The 21875-nt window shown below is 37.3% G+C and overlaps 1 protein-coding gene across 1 annotated transcript in view; it reads left to right on the top strand.

Annotated features, from left to right (window-relative positions):
* The window catches only part of USH2A (usherin), a 783103-nt gene that overhangs the window by 487649 nt on the left and 273579 nt on the right, over nt 1–21875 (top strand). Inside the window, exons 38-39 of the mRNA XM_082362477.1 lie at nt 13926–14076; nt 14674–14816. Coding sequence (XP_082218603.1) covers nt 13926–14076; nt 14674–14816 — 294 coding nt within the window. The remainder of the gene's footprint in view (nt 1–13925; nt 14077–14673; nt 14817–21875) is intronic.

Below are 21875 nucleotides of genomic sequence, written 5' to 3'. Positions count from 1 at the left end.
ATGCTGGTCACGTAGTAATTGTGTATTACTTCGCAAAGGTATATCCTCCAACCATAAGTGACCAGAATGGGTAGCAACAAACTAGCACCCCCTTTTTAATGGCTACTGATTCCTGAAGTAAAGGAAACATTTGAATTAAACTTTTAAGGTGCAGAAGGATCCTGTCATGTTTATGCAATATACCTAATAATCATTTTTGAAATTACTAATTGAAGATTCTTGGGAATTGGGGATGATCTATGCTTTCTTCTAGGCAAAGCTATGTTTTGATTACCATGCTAGTCTTCAAAAGTAGGTATTGTAATTTGTGCTACATGTACATTAAAGAAGTGTTATTAATATTAATACATGTATTTTCTACTTCTGAATTCCCCAGGTATATAAACCTAAAACTGACAAAATTCCTTGGTATTAATTCCATACACTTTCTGATACCAGCGCTATACAATTTAGCACTTGTGTGGCTAAATTACTAGAAACAAATAACTCACTAATAGTCTGATTATGGATTTTAATCACATAAACTAAGTTACACATAGTTATTGATCATGATTGTGGTCAAATGAGCATCGTTTTATATTCTCAAATTCTGATTCTATCTCTACTATTTATGATCTGAAATCAGTTCTTAGAAGTCTCAGCATTTTTCATCCTGCTGATGACTATTGTTTTAGTCTTCCTAATGGAGAATGTGAAATTAATGGCCCATTGAGTTATGGGAGGCCCAATATATAATCAGAGTGTTTTAAGGCTAGATCAGGTTATTATTTGAGTAATTAATTAATCAACTTGAATATTAGGTCCAATCCCATTGTTAAGATGACCTTTATAACCAATCCTCTACACAAAGGGCCCAAGTAATCAGATTTTCAGGGAAAAATAATTTAATCTGTGCTGCCTGGAAACTAATTTGGACGAGTAGGATGGTGTTCAAAATAATAGGAAGACTAAGAAATACTCTTAGGAATACTAAGAGGAACTCAAATGTCAAAAGCAAAGGCTTAAATAGAGTGTCTAAATCAAGGAAGTCTCTCCAAGGAAAAAGAATAAAATCTGGTTGGTGGCTTGAGGTGTAACAAGAAAAAAATCTTTTGGACATTATGACCACCAACGTTAGGGCCTCTAATTAGTCTGACAAAGAGACAGTTCCACTCCCAGTTGAACAAATAATGTATCTAATGAAATTCACAGTCCGTATTTTTCTCTGAGCACGGTGAGCTGCATCATTCGCAGCTTTGGGGTATTTCAAAATTAACGGAGGATGACTTCCGTCTGTCTGAGGTTTCCTGGTTAACAAATTCACTGAAACTGTCTTGCAGAGTAATCTTAAGCAATTCTTTAATCTTAAACCACGAAGAGAAATGAAGGTAGAGGTACGTTGCCTTGGTCCTATGGACGCTAATATGAAGTGGAATCTTTCATTTCTCAAAATGGTCAATAGCAATTAGTATTCAGTGGTGTCTTTTTATTCTGGTGCACTTGACTCACCCCTGCTGCCCCTTTCTATATTACTCTTATTATAAACTGTAACTAGGGATATTCCTGCTTCTTTTCCATTCTAAATAAAGCATTCTTAGTGAACATGGGGATAATTTTTCATTTCATGAAGAACAATTACTGGAGCCACGTGAGATCTGCCAGTTGGGTTTTGTGTAACTTTTGACAGATATTTGCACCAATTTTGATTGAGGTAGTCTCACACCAGTAAAATGTTGGTGAGGTTTTGGGTTTCCCTCAGAAATGTAGACCCAAATGAGTCAGTGAAAGATCAAAGATAAAAGTACCATCTTCAGGCTTTATTCAACGACGTACTTCATAATGTTTTGTCACTGGGCTAAGAGGTAAATGATGGATTTTTTACAAAATTTTTATTTTATGCACATGCTTTCTAGACAGGGCTTTTGTCCTAAATACTTCTCTATGACCCTGGTGACAACCTTGAGAAAATGTCATCATTTCTTTAACTTGGATTCATAAAACCTGTAGCCCTTGCCAAGCATCTTGTTTTTCTATTTTTCTCTGGAGACCTTTCTGGGAGATCTGAGAGCCAAAGGTACCTTGAAAAGAGAGGGGAAAAAAATCCTTGAGAAACTGAGACAGACTAAGGAAGACAGGGGCAATTTTTCCAAACCTCTACCCCCAAATAAGCCTCCTCAAGATTTAAATGACATAATCATTTAAAAAAAAAAAAAGCTTCAAAAATGTCTTCATTCCAAACCTCCTAGCTAAAAGATTTCTCCACTCCTCAAAGCAATACCCACACTTAGAATTGGTTCTTTGGACTTCTGAGGACAGACGGGGAAGAAGCAGGGAAAGGAGGCAAAACCCTTTCTGTGCGTGTGAGTAAGGGCAAGATTCTGGCTTACCGAGTCACTTTAAAAGGCATTGCTTAAAATAACAGGTACTTGCTTGGGTTTTGGAGACAAGTTGCTAGATTCAAACAGCAGTTCAACCACTTCTTAGCTATATGCACTTGTGCAAGTCACCTATCTGCTATGGTCTGAATGTTTGTGTCATCCTCAAGTTCATATGTTGAAACCTTATACCCCAATGTGATGGTGTTAGGAGGTGGGACCTTGGGAAGTCATGAGGGTGGGGCCCTCATGAATGGGATTGGTACCCTTATAAAAGAGGCCCCCAAAAGCCCCTTGCTGTGAAGACACAGCAAGAAGTTACCATCCATGAACCAGGAAGTGGGTTCTCAGGAGGCTGCATGGTAAACAAGAAAAAAGATGGAGTTTTAAATCAAGATACCCATGACTGAGTCCCAGCCTGGCACTTAGAGCCATCACAAGGAAGTGTAAAAGTAATGCAATACTCACACCTTCTAATTCATGGTCCAATTATAAGGTCAAATGAATGCAGTGCACACCAAACACTCCTCCCCAGTAGACCCATCTCAGTAAATGATCTCATCTTAGTTAGTCACTCTGGCCTGAAATTTAGGATTCAGGCTTCTTTCTCCCTCTGCATCCCCACCTCTGTTCCATCACCAAATCCTCTGTACATTTTTCCTCCCAGTTTCTGCCTCACTCGCTGTGCTCAAGCCACACCGCCTTCAAGGCTCAGGCCAAGCGTGCCCCTGTCTTGGGCCAGCCCGAGATGTGCGTCCCCCAGTGATTCATAAGTCTCAGCTCAAATATGATCCCCCCCACACCCCACCTAAAGTATCAGCTTTGCCCTCACCTCCTCCCTCATCACTCCCAATCCCTTACGTTAGAACTACTTCTTATTTGCTAAAATGTTCTCACCACACACACACACACACACACACACACACAAACACACACACACACACACACACACACAAAGTAACTGTGAGGTGATGGATGTGTTAACTTGTTTGTGTTAATCACTTCACAGTGTCTACATCTGTCAATTCATCCCACCATATACTTTTTATTTTTATACAGTTTTATTTGTCAATTATACCTCGATAAAGCTGGGGGAAAAAAAGAACTCATAAAAAGTGGGGGAAAAAAAGAAATGATTCTATTTCTTTTTTTTTTTCTATTGTCTCTCTCTCCTTAATAAAACTGTTTTAATTTGTTCATCACTGTATTCCCAGAGCATAGGACAGTGCCTGGCTTATAAGTAGTTGCCTTTTAATTATTTGCTGACTTAATAGATTATATATTTTATATATATACATACTTTATATAAATTATATGTAATTATGTCATATTATCTTATAATATATCTAAAATAATACTAAATTTATATATTTTATGTAATTATACAGTATATTTATGTAATATAATGTTAAATGTATATATTTTATATTATTATATGTATTTTAAATAACATATAATTATATAATAATGTTTCTAATGCTATAGTTACATTATTGTGTATTATATATGCATAGGTATACATAAATACACACACATATGAAATACTCATTTCGATGGGGATACTGGAAAATGAATCATTCATACCTTACTATAGGAGTATAAGTAAACACAACTTTCTGAAAAGCAGCTTATCAGCTTATATCTGAAATGGTGGTAATACTCATTCCTATTGACTCAACAATTCTAAAAAGCAAAACAAAATGTGCATTTATTAGGATACTCTGAATATTATTTATAATACTGAAAATGATATCATTCTATATCAATATCAGCTTTAAGTGAAAACTCTACATTTATAAAAATGTTACATGCAATTATTTTGAAAAGTTATGTTACTAAAAACTATTTAATGACATGGGGAGTTTTCACTATACACTGTAAAGTGAGCAAAGTTTACAAAGTAACATATTAAAAATATTCAGCATAATCATTTCAAATGATATATTATATATATAAATATATATATATATATTTGTTTTTTTTTTTTTTAAAGATTGATTGATTGATTGATTGATTGATTGCTATGTTGGGTCTTCCTTTCTGTGCTAGGACTTTCTCTAGTTGCAGCAAGCGGGGGCCACTCTTCATCGCGGTGCGCGAGTCTCTCACTATCGTGGCATCTCTTGTTGCGGAGCACAGGCTCCAGACGCGCAGGCTCACTAGTTGTGGCTCACGGGCCTAGTTGCTCCGCGGCATGTGGGATCTTCCCAGACCAGGGCTCGAACCCGTGTGCCCTGCATTAGCAGGCAGATTCTCAACCACTGCGCCACCAGGGAAGCCTGCGTTATTTTATAGTTAGAAAAATACATGCTTTTAAAAGGGGGCTCTGTTCTGCAAGAACTAAATTTTAGCATTTCTTTAATATTTATTTGATGAGCAATATTGAATTCTCAAAATTTAAGTGCTCTAAAGTTTACAAAAAGAAGTGAAAAGATCTCTGCTCTCAAGTAGCTTATATTACCATTACTTTGGTGTACTATAGGGAAAAGCAACGGCTGGACTTAAATTTAAGCTTCACCTTGGTGTTGAGAGATGAATTATGGTCTTGGGAACGAAAGAGACATGTATGAAACTATAGGATGCTGTTTACTAGTCATGTACTTCAGACATGTTGCTTAACTTTTTCTAACCTCAGTTTTCACATCTGTGAAACAGAGACATTGACAGAAATCAGTGATAAAATGAATGTTTTGTAAAGTGGTATTTCAGATCTAATTTGATGTTTGCTGTGTTAGTTATTTTCCAAGCAATTAATCTCTTTTATGTTGAAAAAAGCATTCATTTTCAGATAATTGAGTCTGTATTTGTAAATGGGAAATACGGTCTGGATCCTAACAATTATTAGGGTCCTAGGTTAAAGATTTCTTCTTGCACATCTTTCTTCTTACCAACTCATCCATTATCCATTTATTCATCCATTTATTCTGTCCATTTTTACAGGACATCTTTCATATACAAAGCACTGTCCTAGGCACTACGATATCTACTTAAATACTTTGCTTCTTTAATAACATTCCTCCGAGATTCTATGTGTCCATTGAAAAATCATTGATTTGGCATCTTTAGCTATCCAAAGACCATTTTGAATCAACCACATAGCCAATCTGAATGATAGTGATGAACCTCCAACATCAAGCAGGCCAAAATTCAGATGCTCAGTGAGGTTTCAGCCGCGTCACTTGAAGGAAGGAAAGTCAGAGTATGCCTGTGTCCTGCCCTGGTCAGAATGCACAGGGAAGGTTTAGCTTAGGTATAAGGCTTGATGGTTTGAAAGGACATTATCAAAATGGAACACATCCAAATCAGGTAACAAGGCTAGATAGTGGTTGAGGAATCCTCTTATATGAAACTCGTTGGAGGGAGCAGAGATGTTTAACCGGAAATGGGGAAATTTAGTGGAAAAGAGGACGAGTGGTTAAAAATGCCTGAAGTTCTATCCCTAACGGTAGTGATAGCTTGTTCTCGGGGATCAGCGTGACTCAGACGGGGTCCCAAAGAGTTCAGTGTCACTAGCATGAACAACCATATGTACCCACTGCCCAAGATGGTCCCAATTCATGCCTGCTGCAGCTCAATTCACCCATGTTGGTTATTTACAGTCCCCTGTTTTCCTCTCAGAAGGTCTCAATATGGGCAAAAGATTGTATTCACCCTAAGTTTTGTAGAAATAATATAGTTTTTAGCTCTCCCTCAGAAAGAACTAACCAACAAGAAGAACAATAATATAATGGGGTGACTTACAAAGCAACTATTTTCCTATCACTGGTAATGAACAGATACCTGAATGTCACTTGTTTGGGATGTTTTAGGCAAGAATCCTTTATTTGGTGGGAAGTTACACTTGGTAGCGTTTAAGCTATCTGCCCTCCAAATTCAAAATGCTTTGACCTTTCTGTGGTCAAAGATCACTTCCATGACATGCCTCTAGGTAACATTTAATTTTCAAAAATCTATTTCTCTTACTAATGTAAAGACCTCTCCATTTTGTATTTCATTGAATTTCTGTGGGCTTTGACTCCTTCTTGAGAACTAGCAAATTCATACTAGTAGTTCTGTGTGAAGTTCCTCATAGATAATGAGATGCTATGATAAAGAAATAAGACCAGAAAGTACTATTGAAGAATATGACTTGGACAGAAAATAAATCCAACCTTTACGAAAACTAATCTGTTTAATATTGTAAACGGTTTTTTTCATATTTATTTAATGTGTTTAATATTTGTTCTCTCTTATAAGGATTGGAAATAATCATGTTAAAGAACCTGGCACACAGTATGTGTTCCAAAAGTTAACTCTTATGAGAGTCTCTTTCGCTAACATTAAATCTGTTTTAACCTACTTGTCACTGTTTAATGCTGCTCTATTTGTACATCCTTGTGTTCAAGGTTGACTGTCCATTTGTTAGCACATCTGCATATTCCTCATAATTAATATCTTTTTTAATGACATATGGTTTAGTGACGGGAAATGGAGTCTTGCCTTCTGTTTTCAATTTGTTTATGACTCAACGACTCAATAGATGTGTCTGAACTTTAATTTTCCATTCTGGAAACTAGAATTTAAAATCCTTGCTCATATGTAGCTATTTCAGAAAATGAGAGGAAAATGTGTAATCCAGGGATTTTTGACTATGTGCCAGGCTATTCAGCGATGCAGCCAGGATGCATATAGATGAAAGGCCATGGTTTCTCTTATGTTAACAGGGACACCTAAATGAGGATGCCAACCATCTAATCTCTGAAATGAGAGAGTAGTGTGAGCTGGGCTGAAGTCAGATTTTAAGTGAAACCAGTAGAAAGCATGACATCTGCTTGGAATGAGCACGAGCAGAGGTGATGGGAGTCCTGGGCACTGGAATTAGGCTGAGGACATGGTGACACCACATGAGCTACTTAGCAATGCCCCATGACCGTGTCTGTTCCTCTGAAAGCCAAGGTCCAGTGCATATTTGGTTGTGAATTTCTAACTTCTAAAACTCCTGAAGCACTTACACGTCTTTTATGCTCTGTACACATTCTGTGCTATTTGACTCATGTCTTGTCTTTCTGTTAAATAAGAAGTCGGTGATCTAATGCCCCTTTCTATTTATTCTGCCCTTTCCCTACCCCCAGCAAAGAACCTTGTGCAGAGTGGCATTCAATATCCTTTATTACAGGTGTGAATTTAATACAAAATACTATAGACTTCTTTGATACCTTAATGCAGCATTTTATTCCAGTATTTTGAAATGCACACTCATACACCCCCAAATCACACTGTAGTAGTAACAAGTTGGTGGGCTGTCCTGAGACATTGGTGTGTATGTGAAGCATATTTGAATGTGAATATGCAAAAAATGTGAATTCATTTTTTCCCCACAAATTTCTTCTTCTGGTCACTATAGCTTTGGTAGTCCCTGGCCACATGAAAAACAAGCCTCTGTTTTTGCTTTTTAGAGTTCCTCCCAAGAGTGCTATAAATCTGTATGGATCAAATGTTTGGGGCATTTTGTTTGTTTGTTTAGGGAAGAGTCTACAAGTGTACATCATACAAAAGTTTAATGCAATCAGGCATTCAAAAGATTATACCATCTAGACTAGTCCACTCTGTGATTTAATTTATTGCTTAATGTTCTATATGCATTTTGCCTTCCAAAAAAGGTTAAATTTGAAATTTTAGTAAAAACACCCTTCCCTTGAATTTATAGATTGAGGTAGCCCAGTTGTCTTTGTAGAATTAGTATTTACTGGACAAGATGTGTTGATTCACGAGGTTGTGGAGTGCTTGCCTCGTGAGGGTCATATTAAACTTGAGAGAAGCTTTTTGAGCAACATAGCATCTTGGAGACAGTATATCAAGCTGATAGATACATGGCTCTTGCGTTAAGAAACCAGGGGTGGAATTATGGCTGGTTCCCAGTTATTGCTTTGATGCTAAAGACCCTCAGAGGAATAGGTCTAGGATAAAAGGGGTTAACCGGAGGGGGAAAAAACGTTGCCAGAATTCAGTGTTACTGAAAGCATGTAGAATGAATAGTTATATGTCAATAATTTAAGATGATCACTTTGTTTGGAAATATTTTGGGATTTTATATAATCGGAGTGTGACCAATTTAACGCAGCACATTTTCTTGTTATCACTCAAAAGAGAATCCAAGATACTTTATTATTATTATTATGGAGCATCTTCTTGGCATTTTTTCTTTCCCGACAGCATGGTAATGCAGTTTTTAACACTTGAAGGATTTTTGTGTAAATATTTAAAACTCTAATTTTTTTCATGCTGATGACTTATCAGAGCTGATTCTTATTCCGAATTTGGATTGTCAGTGATATTATAGACCTTAACAGAAAAGTTAGACAAAAAACAATCAAATGAGGGACATGGTTTTATATGTTATACATTATATGCAATTTGCACATTACTTTTTGTCCAGGCTCTTTTGATATGTGTGCATTTGTTATACATCAATGAAAGAGTATATATCAAATAAGAAATCATCATGGTTATAAGTATTCATACTCACAGACAAAATATCAATTAAAAAGTCTTTTGGCAACGAATGTCCCTCAATCCAAAGATTTATAGTTAAGTTACTGGGTATCTGGCCCTGGACAGCCACATTATCGCCTTTCCTAGGTATGTCCTATTTCCACTACCCAAGAGAACTACTTCATACCATTTCTTCTCTGTTCAAGCAACCAGTTCACGCCCACACTTTGGCACAGAGCGGATGCCTTTGCTTTTATTTTGCTCACTGGGAAAACAGATGCCATCAGAAGAGACCTTTGCTGTTTTCCCATCACCAGATCTACCTAACTCTACATCTGCAGCTTGTATTCACTTCTGCACAGTGGTGGGCTGTCCCTCCTCTATTCGACAGCCCATGTGCACCAGCTCTCAATTCAGTTGGCACGTGCCTTGGCTCGTCTCTCTCTCACATACACACACGGACTTTGCTTTGGCGATTAATTATTCTTCCTTCTCCTACATCATCATTTCCCCTAATCTCTTCTGGGTCATTCCAAGAAGCATGCAAACGCTGCAACCTCTCCCAGTGTCTAGAAAGCCTTCGTCTGATACCAGAAGCTTCTCTAAGTGTTGCCCCATTTTCTTCTCCCCTTTAGAACAAAATCCCTCAGGAGTCTTCTAGGCTCACTCTACCCACTCATTGCCTTCCCTCTCATTCTCTTTTCAGTTTTCCCGAATCAAACTGCCACGCCCACCACTGAACTGCGTCTGTTCTTGACAAGGTCACATCCACTTGGCCAAAGGCAAAGCTTAATTCTTAGTCTCTTCCTTCCTTAAACTCAGCACATTTGATGGAGTCAAGCAGGCCTTCCTTTCGGAGATGCTTTCTTTACTTGGCTCCCAGAGTGCACCTTCTCTTAGCTTCTCCCCTACCTCACTGCTCACTCCCGTAAGTAAATCTCCTTTGTTGCAGAGACCTCCCCCTCCCCCAACCCCTCAAAATTTTGGAGGACCCCAGACCTCACTGCTCAGACCTCTTCTACATTCGCTCTATTTACACTCACCCCCTCGTTCACTTCATCACGTCTCGGCCATGAAATACCACATGGACATTGATCCACAGTTCCTATCCAGACTCACATCTGCAACTTCGTCTTTGGTGTAGCCACTGTGGTTCTGTAAGAAAGCTCTTAAATGTAATGTGGACAAAAGAGAGCTCTTGATCCCCTCCCTATCCCATTTCTCCTCTCAGGTGCCAGTCACCTGGGTGCTTGGGCCGAACACATTGGCATCACCTTTGACTCCTTTATTGTCTATCAGCGACACACGCCACAGTCAACTGAACCGCAAACTAATGCCCCCATCTCCACTGCTGGCACTTGAATGTAAGCTGCTGTCATCTGCTAGCCTGGATGACTGCAGTAGGTAACTTCCCTGCTTCCAGCCTTCTCCCCATGCCTCCCTGACTTAGTTTTTTGTGTGTAAAGTGGTATTCTGACAACTCAAGCCCAATTCGAACTGAAAGGTTATAATTTAAGGAATGAGTAATTTATACCTTGTAAAATTAAGATTGTACATTTTTCTGAAAATTTATTTTGTCATAAAACACTATATCCAGTTTCCCTACCACATGTGGATGTGAAAGACATAAAGTTAATAGCAAGTTGAAATAAATTATATGTATCTTAAAACCTGCGACCTACTACAAATTTTTATTTTCCTTAACATTTTTATTTTCCCTAAAAATCATAACATTTAAGAAGAATTTTCTTTAAGATATTTTGAACTTATTGCAGGAACAAATATTCTATTAAATTGAGTTACTATTACCTGAAAATAATTTTTATTATGGAAAATTTTCATAAAAAGATTAACAATTTGTATTCACTGTCTCTAAACATTTAGTTACTCTAAAAAATAAATTCCTTGATCTTGCCTTTTTGAAGGCAACTTGAAGGTTATTTGAAATTAAGAAGTATATGAAGTTTTAATTTATTACAAGTTCAGATATTTAATTGGCTAGCCACACTGTCATAATTCATGGTTTATGAATATTTGATCTAGTGTTTAAGGTAGAGGTTGTACCATTATAAAGAAATCTCGATGAAATTATTGCTTAAATGTTTAAAGAAATGATCAAATGCAGATTAATTTTTCATTAGCAGGTAACTATTCTTTTGGCATTTATTCTTACTGATGAGCATTTAATTTATTAATCTGTGCCTGGACCAAGAAAAACAATTTGCAGATTCTATAAGTGTGACTCTATTTAAAAATTCTTTTGTTAATTTTACTCATTAATTTCACTAAAGCTTATTACCTTGATCTAGCTATCTATCTATCTACATATCTATCTAGCTATCTATCTACACATTACCATCCTGGGACAAAAGTCTGTGGCTTCACAAGGGTACACACACCAGAATTTACCAAGAAGTAAACTGTGCTCCTTGCACCATTTTAGTTAATTGCTACAAATTTAACTTCTTTAAAAACTACAGAGTCAGTATTATTGGCCGTACACTTATAAATGAAATGACTTTACATCAGTGAGGTTAAGAACTTGCCAAAATGTAATCAGCTTTGAATTTTGTGAACTGAATTGGTGAGGATGAGATTTGAAACTTTAGCTATCTGACTCCTAAATCCAGTCTCCTTTGGAAAACTAACATTATCTAGCTCCCTAAAATATTTAAATTTATGTAAGAAGTGTAAATTTTTTCAATTTAGTAACCAAAATAAATAATTTTTTAATTGTAAATTTAAAAAAAGAGAGATATTTGTATTTGTTTATTGCTTTTTTTCACAGGGAATCAGAGTAGACATTTTATTTTAGTTCAGTTGTGTCTGTCTCTTAGCTTATCTACCCTGATCAATAATTACCAAATCTGTATAATTATATGATTGTGATTGAGGAATAATTGTGATGGGTTGTAACAGATGTTAAAACTATACTTCCAAAATTTAGAAAGAAAAGCTTTCGCTTTTTAAAGAATTCCCTCTCTCTTCAACTTAGAAAGTCACTCTTACTTAGCCAGAGTGGCCTTTATTTGTTTAGAATCATGACATTTCCTTGATTAAGACCCTGCCGTGGCTCCCAACCCCGTTTAAAATGGAGTCCAAAGCCTTTACTTTGACTTTCAAGGTGTAGCCCTAAGAAGGCTCTAGAGATATCTAGACCGAGCCTAGCTCTCCAGCTTTTCTTCTCTTCTTCTTCCTCTCCTGAGTTAGTTTCAGTCACGCTGGCTTCTTTCCACTGCTTGTTACACACAGCCAGTGCTTTCCCTTCCTCGCTGCCTTTGCCCTGCCTGCTCTTTGGCTGGATTGCTGTTCCTCCAAACGGCAGGTAGACATTCAGGTAGACATTCTCATGACCACCTCCTTATGTTACTGAGGTCTCTGCTCTAATGTCACCTAATGACATGTTCTTCCTATGGCTCTCCTGTCTAATCTGAATTGTTGTGTAATAACTAAAATCTGCTCTCCTTTTCACTTTCTCTCCACTTACCCTGCTTTAGTCTTCACCTGAGCACTTAGTGCCATCTGGTAGGGTCATCGGTATCTATTTGTTCATCACTCGCTCTCTCCGATTACATAAGTTCTGTAGGGTCAGGGGTCATGTCAACTGAGGGTTGACTCACATATACACAAAGAACACTACTTTGCACAGAGTAAAGGCTCAATAAGTGTTTACTGAATAAATTAGTGAAGTATCAATGAATTCAGAACCCTAACAACAGACTGATGAGACATGGAATCTAATTCTTCCATTCTCATCCATGGCCATTCACTAGCCTCATGGTTCATAAGCCAGTTCTCCCAAATTGGAGGGTATATAAAAGTCACACACTGCATCAAGTTATGTATAAATGAAAGTTGAAAATGAATCCTGATAGTTGTTTTCATTGTTTTGATTCCTTCTCCTCCTTCAGCAATGGCCTCTAGTAATCCTTGGTCAATAAGAACTTACATTACAATAATCAAAAATTGCATTATAGTAGTACTTAAATTATGCTAAGGGAAGTTCGGATTCGTCCAGTATAATAACAATAGCTAACAATTAATAATTACCAGGACCCAATAAAAGGTGCTTTATTTACATTGTCTCTGGTCTTCACAGCAATCCTAAAAAGGCAAAATATTATCCCCATTTTAAAGACAAGAAACATAAGCTCAGAGTTTCCTGGTGATTTTCCCAAAGGCACAGAACTGTGCTTAATTTGCTTTTGAGTTTCTGACTAGCTTTGGAACACACTCTGATATGAGAGGTTCATTCAAGTTATACCTGTTGGAAAAATTTATTTAATAGCCAGAGTCTTCTTGTCCATTTTTTAAATTTAATTTCGTAATAGAATAGGCTTCACTCATTTCTTTTAGGCCTGCTACAACTATCCAGATAGATTTCCCTAACAGATTATATCAAGCAAGTATGCTGACTTCAGGAAGAATTTGCCAGAGATTCAACTAGACTAGAAAAAGTCTATGCCCCAACTTGTAACATATTTGAATAAAGGCAGCATCACTGTGAGAAGGGGCAACCAACTGTATAAAACACATGAGGAAAGAAGCTTAGTTTTCATATTTTCATAAGTGAGAATTAAGGCTGGAATATGCTACTTTCTTTGTAGAAAAATACAATTTTAATAAACCTTCCTCAAAAAAAAAAATCCAGTTGTGTTCATGGTCATGGTGTGATTAAGTAAACAATGGGTGACGTCAATGGAAGAAATAAAAGATCCGGACTCCTTCACTGTTCAGTTGCTTGATTGTTGAACAAAGAGTTAAATTAAAAAGGTACTTTAATATTTGCTTCATTAAATCCCCTCCATGTTTTCAATTAGAGAAACAGAAGTACAGGTGGGGATGTGCTGCGTGCTCATCTGTCTTGCTGTTTGGGGGGGGGGGTGGCTTTTAAGATGAAAATACTCATGTAATTGTGTTGAAATGAACAATAAGGAAGTACAGTAGTTCCGGAATGAAAATGTTAAATTAAATGGACCATGTTTAACATTGTTGTTGATCCTGAGGAACAGTTTTTCCAGTATATGGAGCATTTCGATTCCATCCAGCATATGTTCTCCACAGTTTTCTCTGCTCTAATTCATCTGTGTTTTTCGACAGCTCCAGATGGCGTGCTGCCTCCGAGGCTTTCATCTGCCACTCCAACCAGTCTTCAGGTTGTCTGGTCTACACCAGCTCGGAACAACGCCCCCGGCTCTCCCAGATACCAACTCCAGATGAGGCCCGGCAACTCCACCCACTGGTTTCTAGAGTAAGCATTCTACTTCGTCCGTCCTTCTAACTGTCACCTGGGTTTTACAACGTAGCCATAAATTCACTGTATCTTAAATTTTTAACAATAGGTCAGTTCTCATTGGCAACAAATAAAAGCCTCATTTTCAGAGTTCAAACAAACAAACAAAAAGCAACACCCTAGGAGATCATTATTTGCTTTGCAAATTTTTCATTTATAGAGGCTTAAAGTAAGATTCCTTCACCCTTAACTTTTCATGAGCATATGTATTGCCAAGAGCAGGCACACACCTGAACCCCACAAAATCTGCTGTCTGACTATGGCTACAAAATTATAATACTTATTCTACAAATTCCATGTGGCAATCAGTCTCAATACTAGACTAGAATTCACTCCATGCTACTACTAGAATTTACATCTCATATAAATGCAATAATACAAACCCTTAGCCAAAGGACTGCTTATTTTAAAAGAGATATCACGCGATGACAGAAAATTGCAGCACTGAGAGGTATGTTGACATTCCCTGAAAATTCTTTACTGTAAGATTGTACTTGTTTTTTATTCCTTTGAATGTCTAAAGCTTCTTAATTCTAGAATTTCTTTCCCATATAGGTTGTTTTCCAATCCTTCTGCATCGTTAAGCTATGAAGTGCGAGATCTCCAACCGTACACAGAGTACGAATTTCGGTTGGTGGCCTCCAATGGATTTGGCAGTGCACATAGTTCTTGGATTCTGTTCATCACCGCAGAGGACAGTAAGTGGTCTGAAAAACACACAGCCAGATAATCTCTATATTAGGAAGTCTTAAAGTCTTCAATTTTTCCAAGACAAAGAAATAAGCCTCCTCTATTTTCTTGATGTTGAGGGACAATAATCTTTTCCAGGACAAGAATGGTCAAAGTTTCCAGAAAGAAGAAAAATGGGGGCTTGGAGGGTTGGAGGGTTAGGCCTACAGACAGGGATATGTAATTCACAATAAATTATGATATGGACCCACTCAGTCCTTCAGGGTACATCTAGGTGTTCTGAAGGAGAAAGGTTATCCTTTTCTACTCTATGACTAAATATTACAAGTGTTCACTGAAGAAGAACATGGAATATGGACCTTACTTCATGAAGTTACTTAGAGGTCATTATACTTTTTTTCTGGAAACAGATTCCATTATACTTTTACTCATACCTGAAAGACAGCCTCCAGAATAGAGGAGTATAATCTGATAACAGTCATTCTGCATGTATTACAAAGAGTACATTGGGATTGTCTTATTCAAACAGTACAGAGAATTTTCTAGTTTTTCATGGAAGAGTTTGTTTGCATATATATGTTTTTTACTCGGTTATATAGAGAAAATAAATACATGGCTATCATATTGAGTTTTATACAAATTACTTCTTTAAAAGTATATATATGGAAATATAATATTTTAGAAAAGTTAGAAATTAAATCAAGCTACACAGAGCGAAGGAGGACACTGTATCTTTGAACAATGAGGTTTTTAGGGTTAATCTTGTCAAGTCTTTTAATCAGAGGCTTCTTAGAAGATGTTGCCCTGTTGGCCAATTGCCATTCTGGCTCTATATTCAATGAGGACCCAAGTGACTTTCAAAAGGCTGGATATTAATCTCAAAAGGCACGGTATTTGAAACAATATCAATTGTATATGAAATTGATTCTTTTATGTCTACAATATCCTTAATTATATTATTTTGGTGAGAACAAGATATCAACTGAGACAGAATCAGGCCTATCTACCTTCCTTAATGCTTACATTTAAAAAAAAATATGAACAATAATATATAATAGTTCACCCATTTCTCCCAATTTGTAATTACTCCCAGTGAGCAAGTTTGGTACTTTACAAGGACACATCCAGTTCTTTCATCTCAAGGGTACCATTTAGTAAATTATCAGCAGAGTGCAATAAATGACACGCAAAGCCCAGAAAGTATTCATGCGCCACTCAACGCACCTACACCCCTTTTAGAAGGAACGTTACATTTATTCTGGAGACTCTGACAACATGAACACCAACTGTACACAGATGTGTGAACCAGAGAGCTCCCACCCAAAATAGATTTTTGAAGAAACATTTTTTTTAAAAAAACAACTGAAGATAAATTTCTAATCTCCTTAGATAGAGCATACTTGCTTGGCACTCAGTAGAGGTTAACTAAAAATAATTACCCACCCACTGCAGAGGTGATGGCTGTATAGAATGCCACATTGGAAGAGGAGAGAAAATGTCTCCTTTTTTTGGCACCACAATTTCTATTCCCATAGAGAGGGGGCAACACTTGGATTTCCTCCCTGGTGATCTTTATTGAATAGGGGTCAGGATCTCCTACATAAATAAATTCCCAAACACTGTAAAGTACCAATTAGGACAGCATCCTCTGTTAAGCAGATTTCTCTCCTGCCTCATCTTATCATAAAACAAGTCTTACAGACTCAGTGTGGTTAGAATTTTCATGCATGGAGACACTGCTGTCTTTGTGATTTTTTAGGACCTGGGTTCAAAGGCAATAGTGTTAACCCTTCATCTTCCTTCATTAAGAATTAGTAACACTTGATTGTGTAGCAGGTATTAACCCAGTCTTCATTTTCATTGAAATCCTTTCCCCAAGACAGATGACTTCTTCCTCTGCTTCACGTGTGATGTCACACACATCAGCAGAGGGCCAAAGGCTGGCTGTTTGCCCCTCCAGGTGAAGTTACCAGTGCATGCTCACCCCTGAGACATGATAACAGTGTCCTATGTATTTTGGGTGTCAGTGGAGATGGATGCCATCTCTGAATGGATGTGCAATTGAGTTGACAAAGACTGAGTGATTGGCACTGGGCACAAGCAGTTTTTCTGTCAAGGTTTCAAAGCCTTGCTTATAAAACCACCCATGCTGACAGCTCCACGCCGGAATCACACTTCATACTTGATCCTAACCACCACCTCCCAATTGGCGAAGTGCAATTTCCAATGTAGAAATTCGACATATCACCTTACAGAATGAAACAGAGAAGTCACATCATGCCCACATTTAAATTTCATGCCATCGATAGGCACCTTTCTGCATTAGCCAAAGCCTCGAAACATTCTGGTGCAAAAAAAAAAAATAAAGGGTCACCAATAGCAATATTTTTCATATGATACCACAAGAGCATGATTTTCATCAAGCCTGTGACCCAGCTGAGAGCAGAAAGAGAAACCTAGGCAGGAAGTTACCTAGAGCCAGAGAAACAAATGCTTGGGTACAAAGAGAGTTTCTCATAGACGGAGAAAAAGGCTGTGAGGAATTTTAATAGATTTTTTTTTCAAATAATTTGTCATTTACGTCAGTGGGCCACCAATATCCAGTTCCATGCAGTTTTAAAAATCTAGCATGCTGATGCCAAATAATAATAATGCACATTTCCTATGAATATTTTAAATCCAGTTAAACTTGTGTTAATAAAAGATGTTTTTTCCAGCCAACTTGGTAAGTGTAGGGTTCGACTATTTGCAACCAGATAAATACAAACAACACATGATTTTTTTTTTTTTTTTAACAAGCTGCTGGCAGTCCAAGTACCTGGAATGTCTGCAGCCTACAAAACTGCATTAAGATTGTGATAGACTTGGGAGCATGGAATTAATAACATGAAGACACTTACCTATCAGCTGAAATTTTTTGATATCTTTTAACCAGAAATAACCATCTCTTCTGATAGTATTGTTTGTCCCTCTCTTTTGTGTGCTTACAATTGTTTTCCGTGCAGTATAGGCATGTGAAAATGGTAGCTGGCTGGAATAGAAAGTCCCCTTCAACTTCAGCTTAAATGTGCATGTGCTCTTTTGCCTACTAAAATCCTGCCCTATGTAAAATATGAGATAACCCACTTTTCTTTAAATATGTAGATTCTCTAGACTAATAAAATTCAGATTTCTCCCAAGGTTTCTTAGCTAACAAGACTGAAATATGGAATATCTCTTTATTTGAGTCATTTTAACAACAAACATATATGTATACACAATTAGATCAACCTAATGAAAATGAGATTCTTTTCTAAAAATCACTTCTCTACCCCCAAAACAAAACAGAAAATGCAAATTTCTTCTAGAGATGACCATTTAGTTGTCAAATACTTTTCAAAGACTAAAAGTTGAATCATTTCACTAAATTTGTAGTTAAAAACTGCACATTTGTATTTCTAACCATTAATCTAAGAGGCATTATTAAATAAAATTTGTGGGATTTGAACAGTTTATTCTGTAGATTTACTTAGACAATTTTTTCATGTGTTCATTATTTTGCTAACAGACTGATTGTTCATGAGTTTTGACTGGAGTCTGCTAAAAGATAGAAATGTGTATCTTATTACTTACACAGTGAGATTTTCAGTACTATTAACATATTATATTCGCTCATAGTATTAGGTTTTACTGTTATTTTGTCCATACTTAAAATTGCACTGTGAACAAAGGATGAAGCAATGAGGGAAATTATCATAGTATCTGGGTCCTGTTTTACTTTTCTCTTTAGCAGTTTTGAGCAGTTTTCCCCTTTCATTCATCTTTAAGATTCTCATAGCAGTTTACAAAGCAACAGTTGTTCTTCTGCAGTAAAAGAGAAAGATCTTGCAATGTTCATTGAAATCCGTATCAGAACACATTTCTGCCTCGTTTGTTGTCTGACAACATTCTAGTCATCCATCAAGCCCCAGCTCATATGTCACCTGCTCTGTGAAGCCTTCCCTCCTCATATCTACCTTAGAATTTTGGTTTGTGTTTACTTGTGCACCATCAGTATCTCCTTCTGAATTGTAACTTCTCAGGACCCAGGGTTCCATCTCATTTATCTTTGTAGTTCCAGTGCCTGGTGGAGGCTCTCATATAGAGCAAGTACCCAAAATTGTTAATGTACTGATGAAAAAGAGTTTTATGTAAGCAAATCCATGAAAACACAACCAAGCAAACCTTAACTGGGTACCTGCCATGTAGGAGGGACTGAAAGAGACATGAAAGTTACAAGGATGACTAGGACAGTTTTCTTTACTTGAGGCGTCCACTGTCTGGTGGCAAGAAAGACATAGAGTAAAACCATAGAGTATTCAGAGCTGAGAGCACACCCATAGGAGAGCATGTCCCTCAACATAGGGTGTCAGGAAAGCCTTCCTGGATGAGAACACCAGGAGAGGAAATAGGGAATGATCTCTATTTGGAGTTCACATCAATATCAGATTTCAAATTTACTTCCTTATCATTGGTTCAGAAAAAGGCGGGAAAAGCAATTGCTGTAGGAGGCGTCCACTGACACGTGAGGCAGGCAGGGCGGCTTGCAGGATGTTCTGCCCGTGGTTCCAGCCTCTGAGTATGAGTCAAGGAGGGTGAGGATGAGAGGCAGATGTAAGAGAAGGAAATCCCAAAGGCAGTCCTCATTCTTTGCCTTGGTCAGAGGCAGTCTGCTGGCTGTCCCTGTGATTCAACATTAGCTGTCCTGACTAGGATAGTGAATGTTCTAATTAGAGAGACCTCTGCTAGCCCAAAACCATGTGCTATTTCAAAATGAAGGGGGACAGATATATAGAAATAGAATTCCAGAAGGAAAACACGTTTTCTTCTTATTCTCACAACCTGTAATGAGTAAAACATCTAGTCCTTGTGACAGAGAGGGGAAGTAAAATTGTGGTATGAAATTTGATCAGTTGATCAAGATACTTCTAGAGCAGGATTTTCCAATCATTCAGTAAGTATATTTGTGTCCTTAAGAGTATTTAAATTTTAGAGCTAATATTGCGTGGTAGAGATCTTTTCATTAGTGTGCTTTAGAATTGAATGTCAACCTGGATCTTAAGAGTGTTCTATGTGAGAGAAAAACAGAAACATTTGTAAATGAGGGTGGCACAGATTTGTAACAGTAGATTTTATTTTATTGAATGAAGAAATGTGAACTGTAAGTTTCAGTAGTGCTACACGATGATTTTGCTTTTCTATTCCAAATACATGTCCTAATTGCTTTAAATACTAACTTCTGAATGCTTATCCTTTCAAGCAGTGATGTAGGTCTCTACTTTACCCACAATGGAAGATCCATGATGCAAAGTAAATAATGTAAACTGTTGATTTTGAGAGCGAAGTGGCCCTGTATGTATGTCCCTACATACTTTGTTTCCTGTTGCATAGATTCCACCCCTCAAATCCTTGCATTCCCAGAATTTATAAAAACAAATATTTATTACCTTTACATTTTTATTTTTATATCCTAAGATCAGAAGCTGAAAGTGACCAATAGAAAATCCTTTGAAAGGATGGATTGATTAATGAAAAATTCTATCCACCTGACCTCAATTTCCCTCTTGAGCTCTTGAATCTCTTTTGGGAACAGAAAGCCCACTGCCCTTCCAAATTTGGAACCTCTAGTTCTTTTAGGACTTTTTTCTGCCATCATGAATTCTCACATCAACACATTTCATCTTCTGTTCCAAACTTTCAAGGAAGAATCCATAGCCATTCACCATACAACAAGTCCCAATTCTGGGAGTCAGAACACTCTTCCTAGCCTTCCTCTGCTGTCCTGGTCTCAGGAGAAAGAGAGAAAATAGTTCCCCAGTATCGGTTCACCTACTTGCAGACTATAAATCATATCCTTTCAATTTCAACAACCTTCTAGTCTTCAGATGTTTCTTTTATTAATCAATGATGCCTATGTTACACAAGTCTTTTCCTATTTCATCAGTTGTCAAGAAGCTGAATGTTCATATTTGTGCCAAACTACGGTGCGTGTTCTTAATATTTGTTTTGGGATACAACTATTGTACCCTCTTCATCATCACGAGATTAATTATTCTTTATCATTATTTTATTTGTCCTATTACTTAAGTCTTTTATTATGAGCTGTCAAAAAATCTTTTGGGGAAGTAGTTGGGGTATAAATAATAAATTGATTTAAAAAAAACTCATGATTAAAGAGGGGATAGAATCCATCACTCCACTCTTCTGCTAACATTTCAGTAGTGAATATCAAGAGGCTAGAGGAACAATTAGCAGAGGGTATATACTGCTCTGTATAATTATATATCCATATATTTGCCACCTTGATGTTTAATTCATTGGCAGATTTAGAGGATATCCATTTATGGAGTTAGTATTACTGAACAAGAGCTTTTGAATAGAGTGAGTTTTTAATTAGAACAGCAAAAATTTGCTTCAAGGCAGTAATAACATACCAGGAAAACTGAGCGATCTTCAGTAACTCTAGTAGCAAACAAGTTGTAGAAGACCCAAGAAAACCACTGAAAAAAGTTATATGCACACTACAGATGTGAGTCATTCAAACCGTTTATTCTCACACACACACACACACACACACACACACACACACACACACACACACACACACACACACACACACACACACACACACATGCCTACGCACCCATCCTTCCCAATATACACCCCCTGAGTATAAAAATAAATAAGCAGACCCCTCCGTGAACAATCTCATTACTCTCTTTTAAGCTGGGGCTGAATTTTTGAAGCTGATGAGCGAAATCGTTTCCCATAAAAGATAATTTCATTTGCCAAGATGAGACTACTTTCTGTTATTAATGCTGTAATGAAACAGCTTGAAATATGAATCAGTGATCTGAACAGAAAGGATGCTCCCCGTTTCCCGCTCCAGGAGGGGAGTTCTCTAAACAATTACACCCACGGAGAGGGCTGTACAGTTGTATTTTCGTCACTAGCCAGCTGAGCTGTGTGGCTGTCACACTTGCCGGTCTCCCCTCCAGTGACAGCCGCATTGACAACATGTTATACTCCGCATTGATTTTACAGTTAAG

Source organism: Balaenoptera borealis, assembly GCF_965194805.1.
Source record: "Balaenoptera borealis genome assembly, chromosome: 1".
NCBI classification, from domain to species: domain Eukaryota; kingdom Metazoa; phylum Chordata; class Mammalia; order Artiodactyla; family Balaenopteridae; genus Balaenoptera; species Balaenoptera borealis.
The sequence above is the reverse complement of the archived record's forward strand: the minus strand, read 5'-3'. Positions and strand labels throughout refer to the sequence as shown.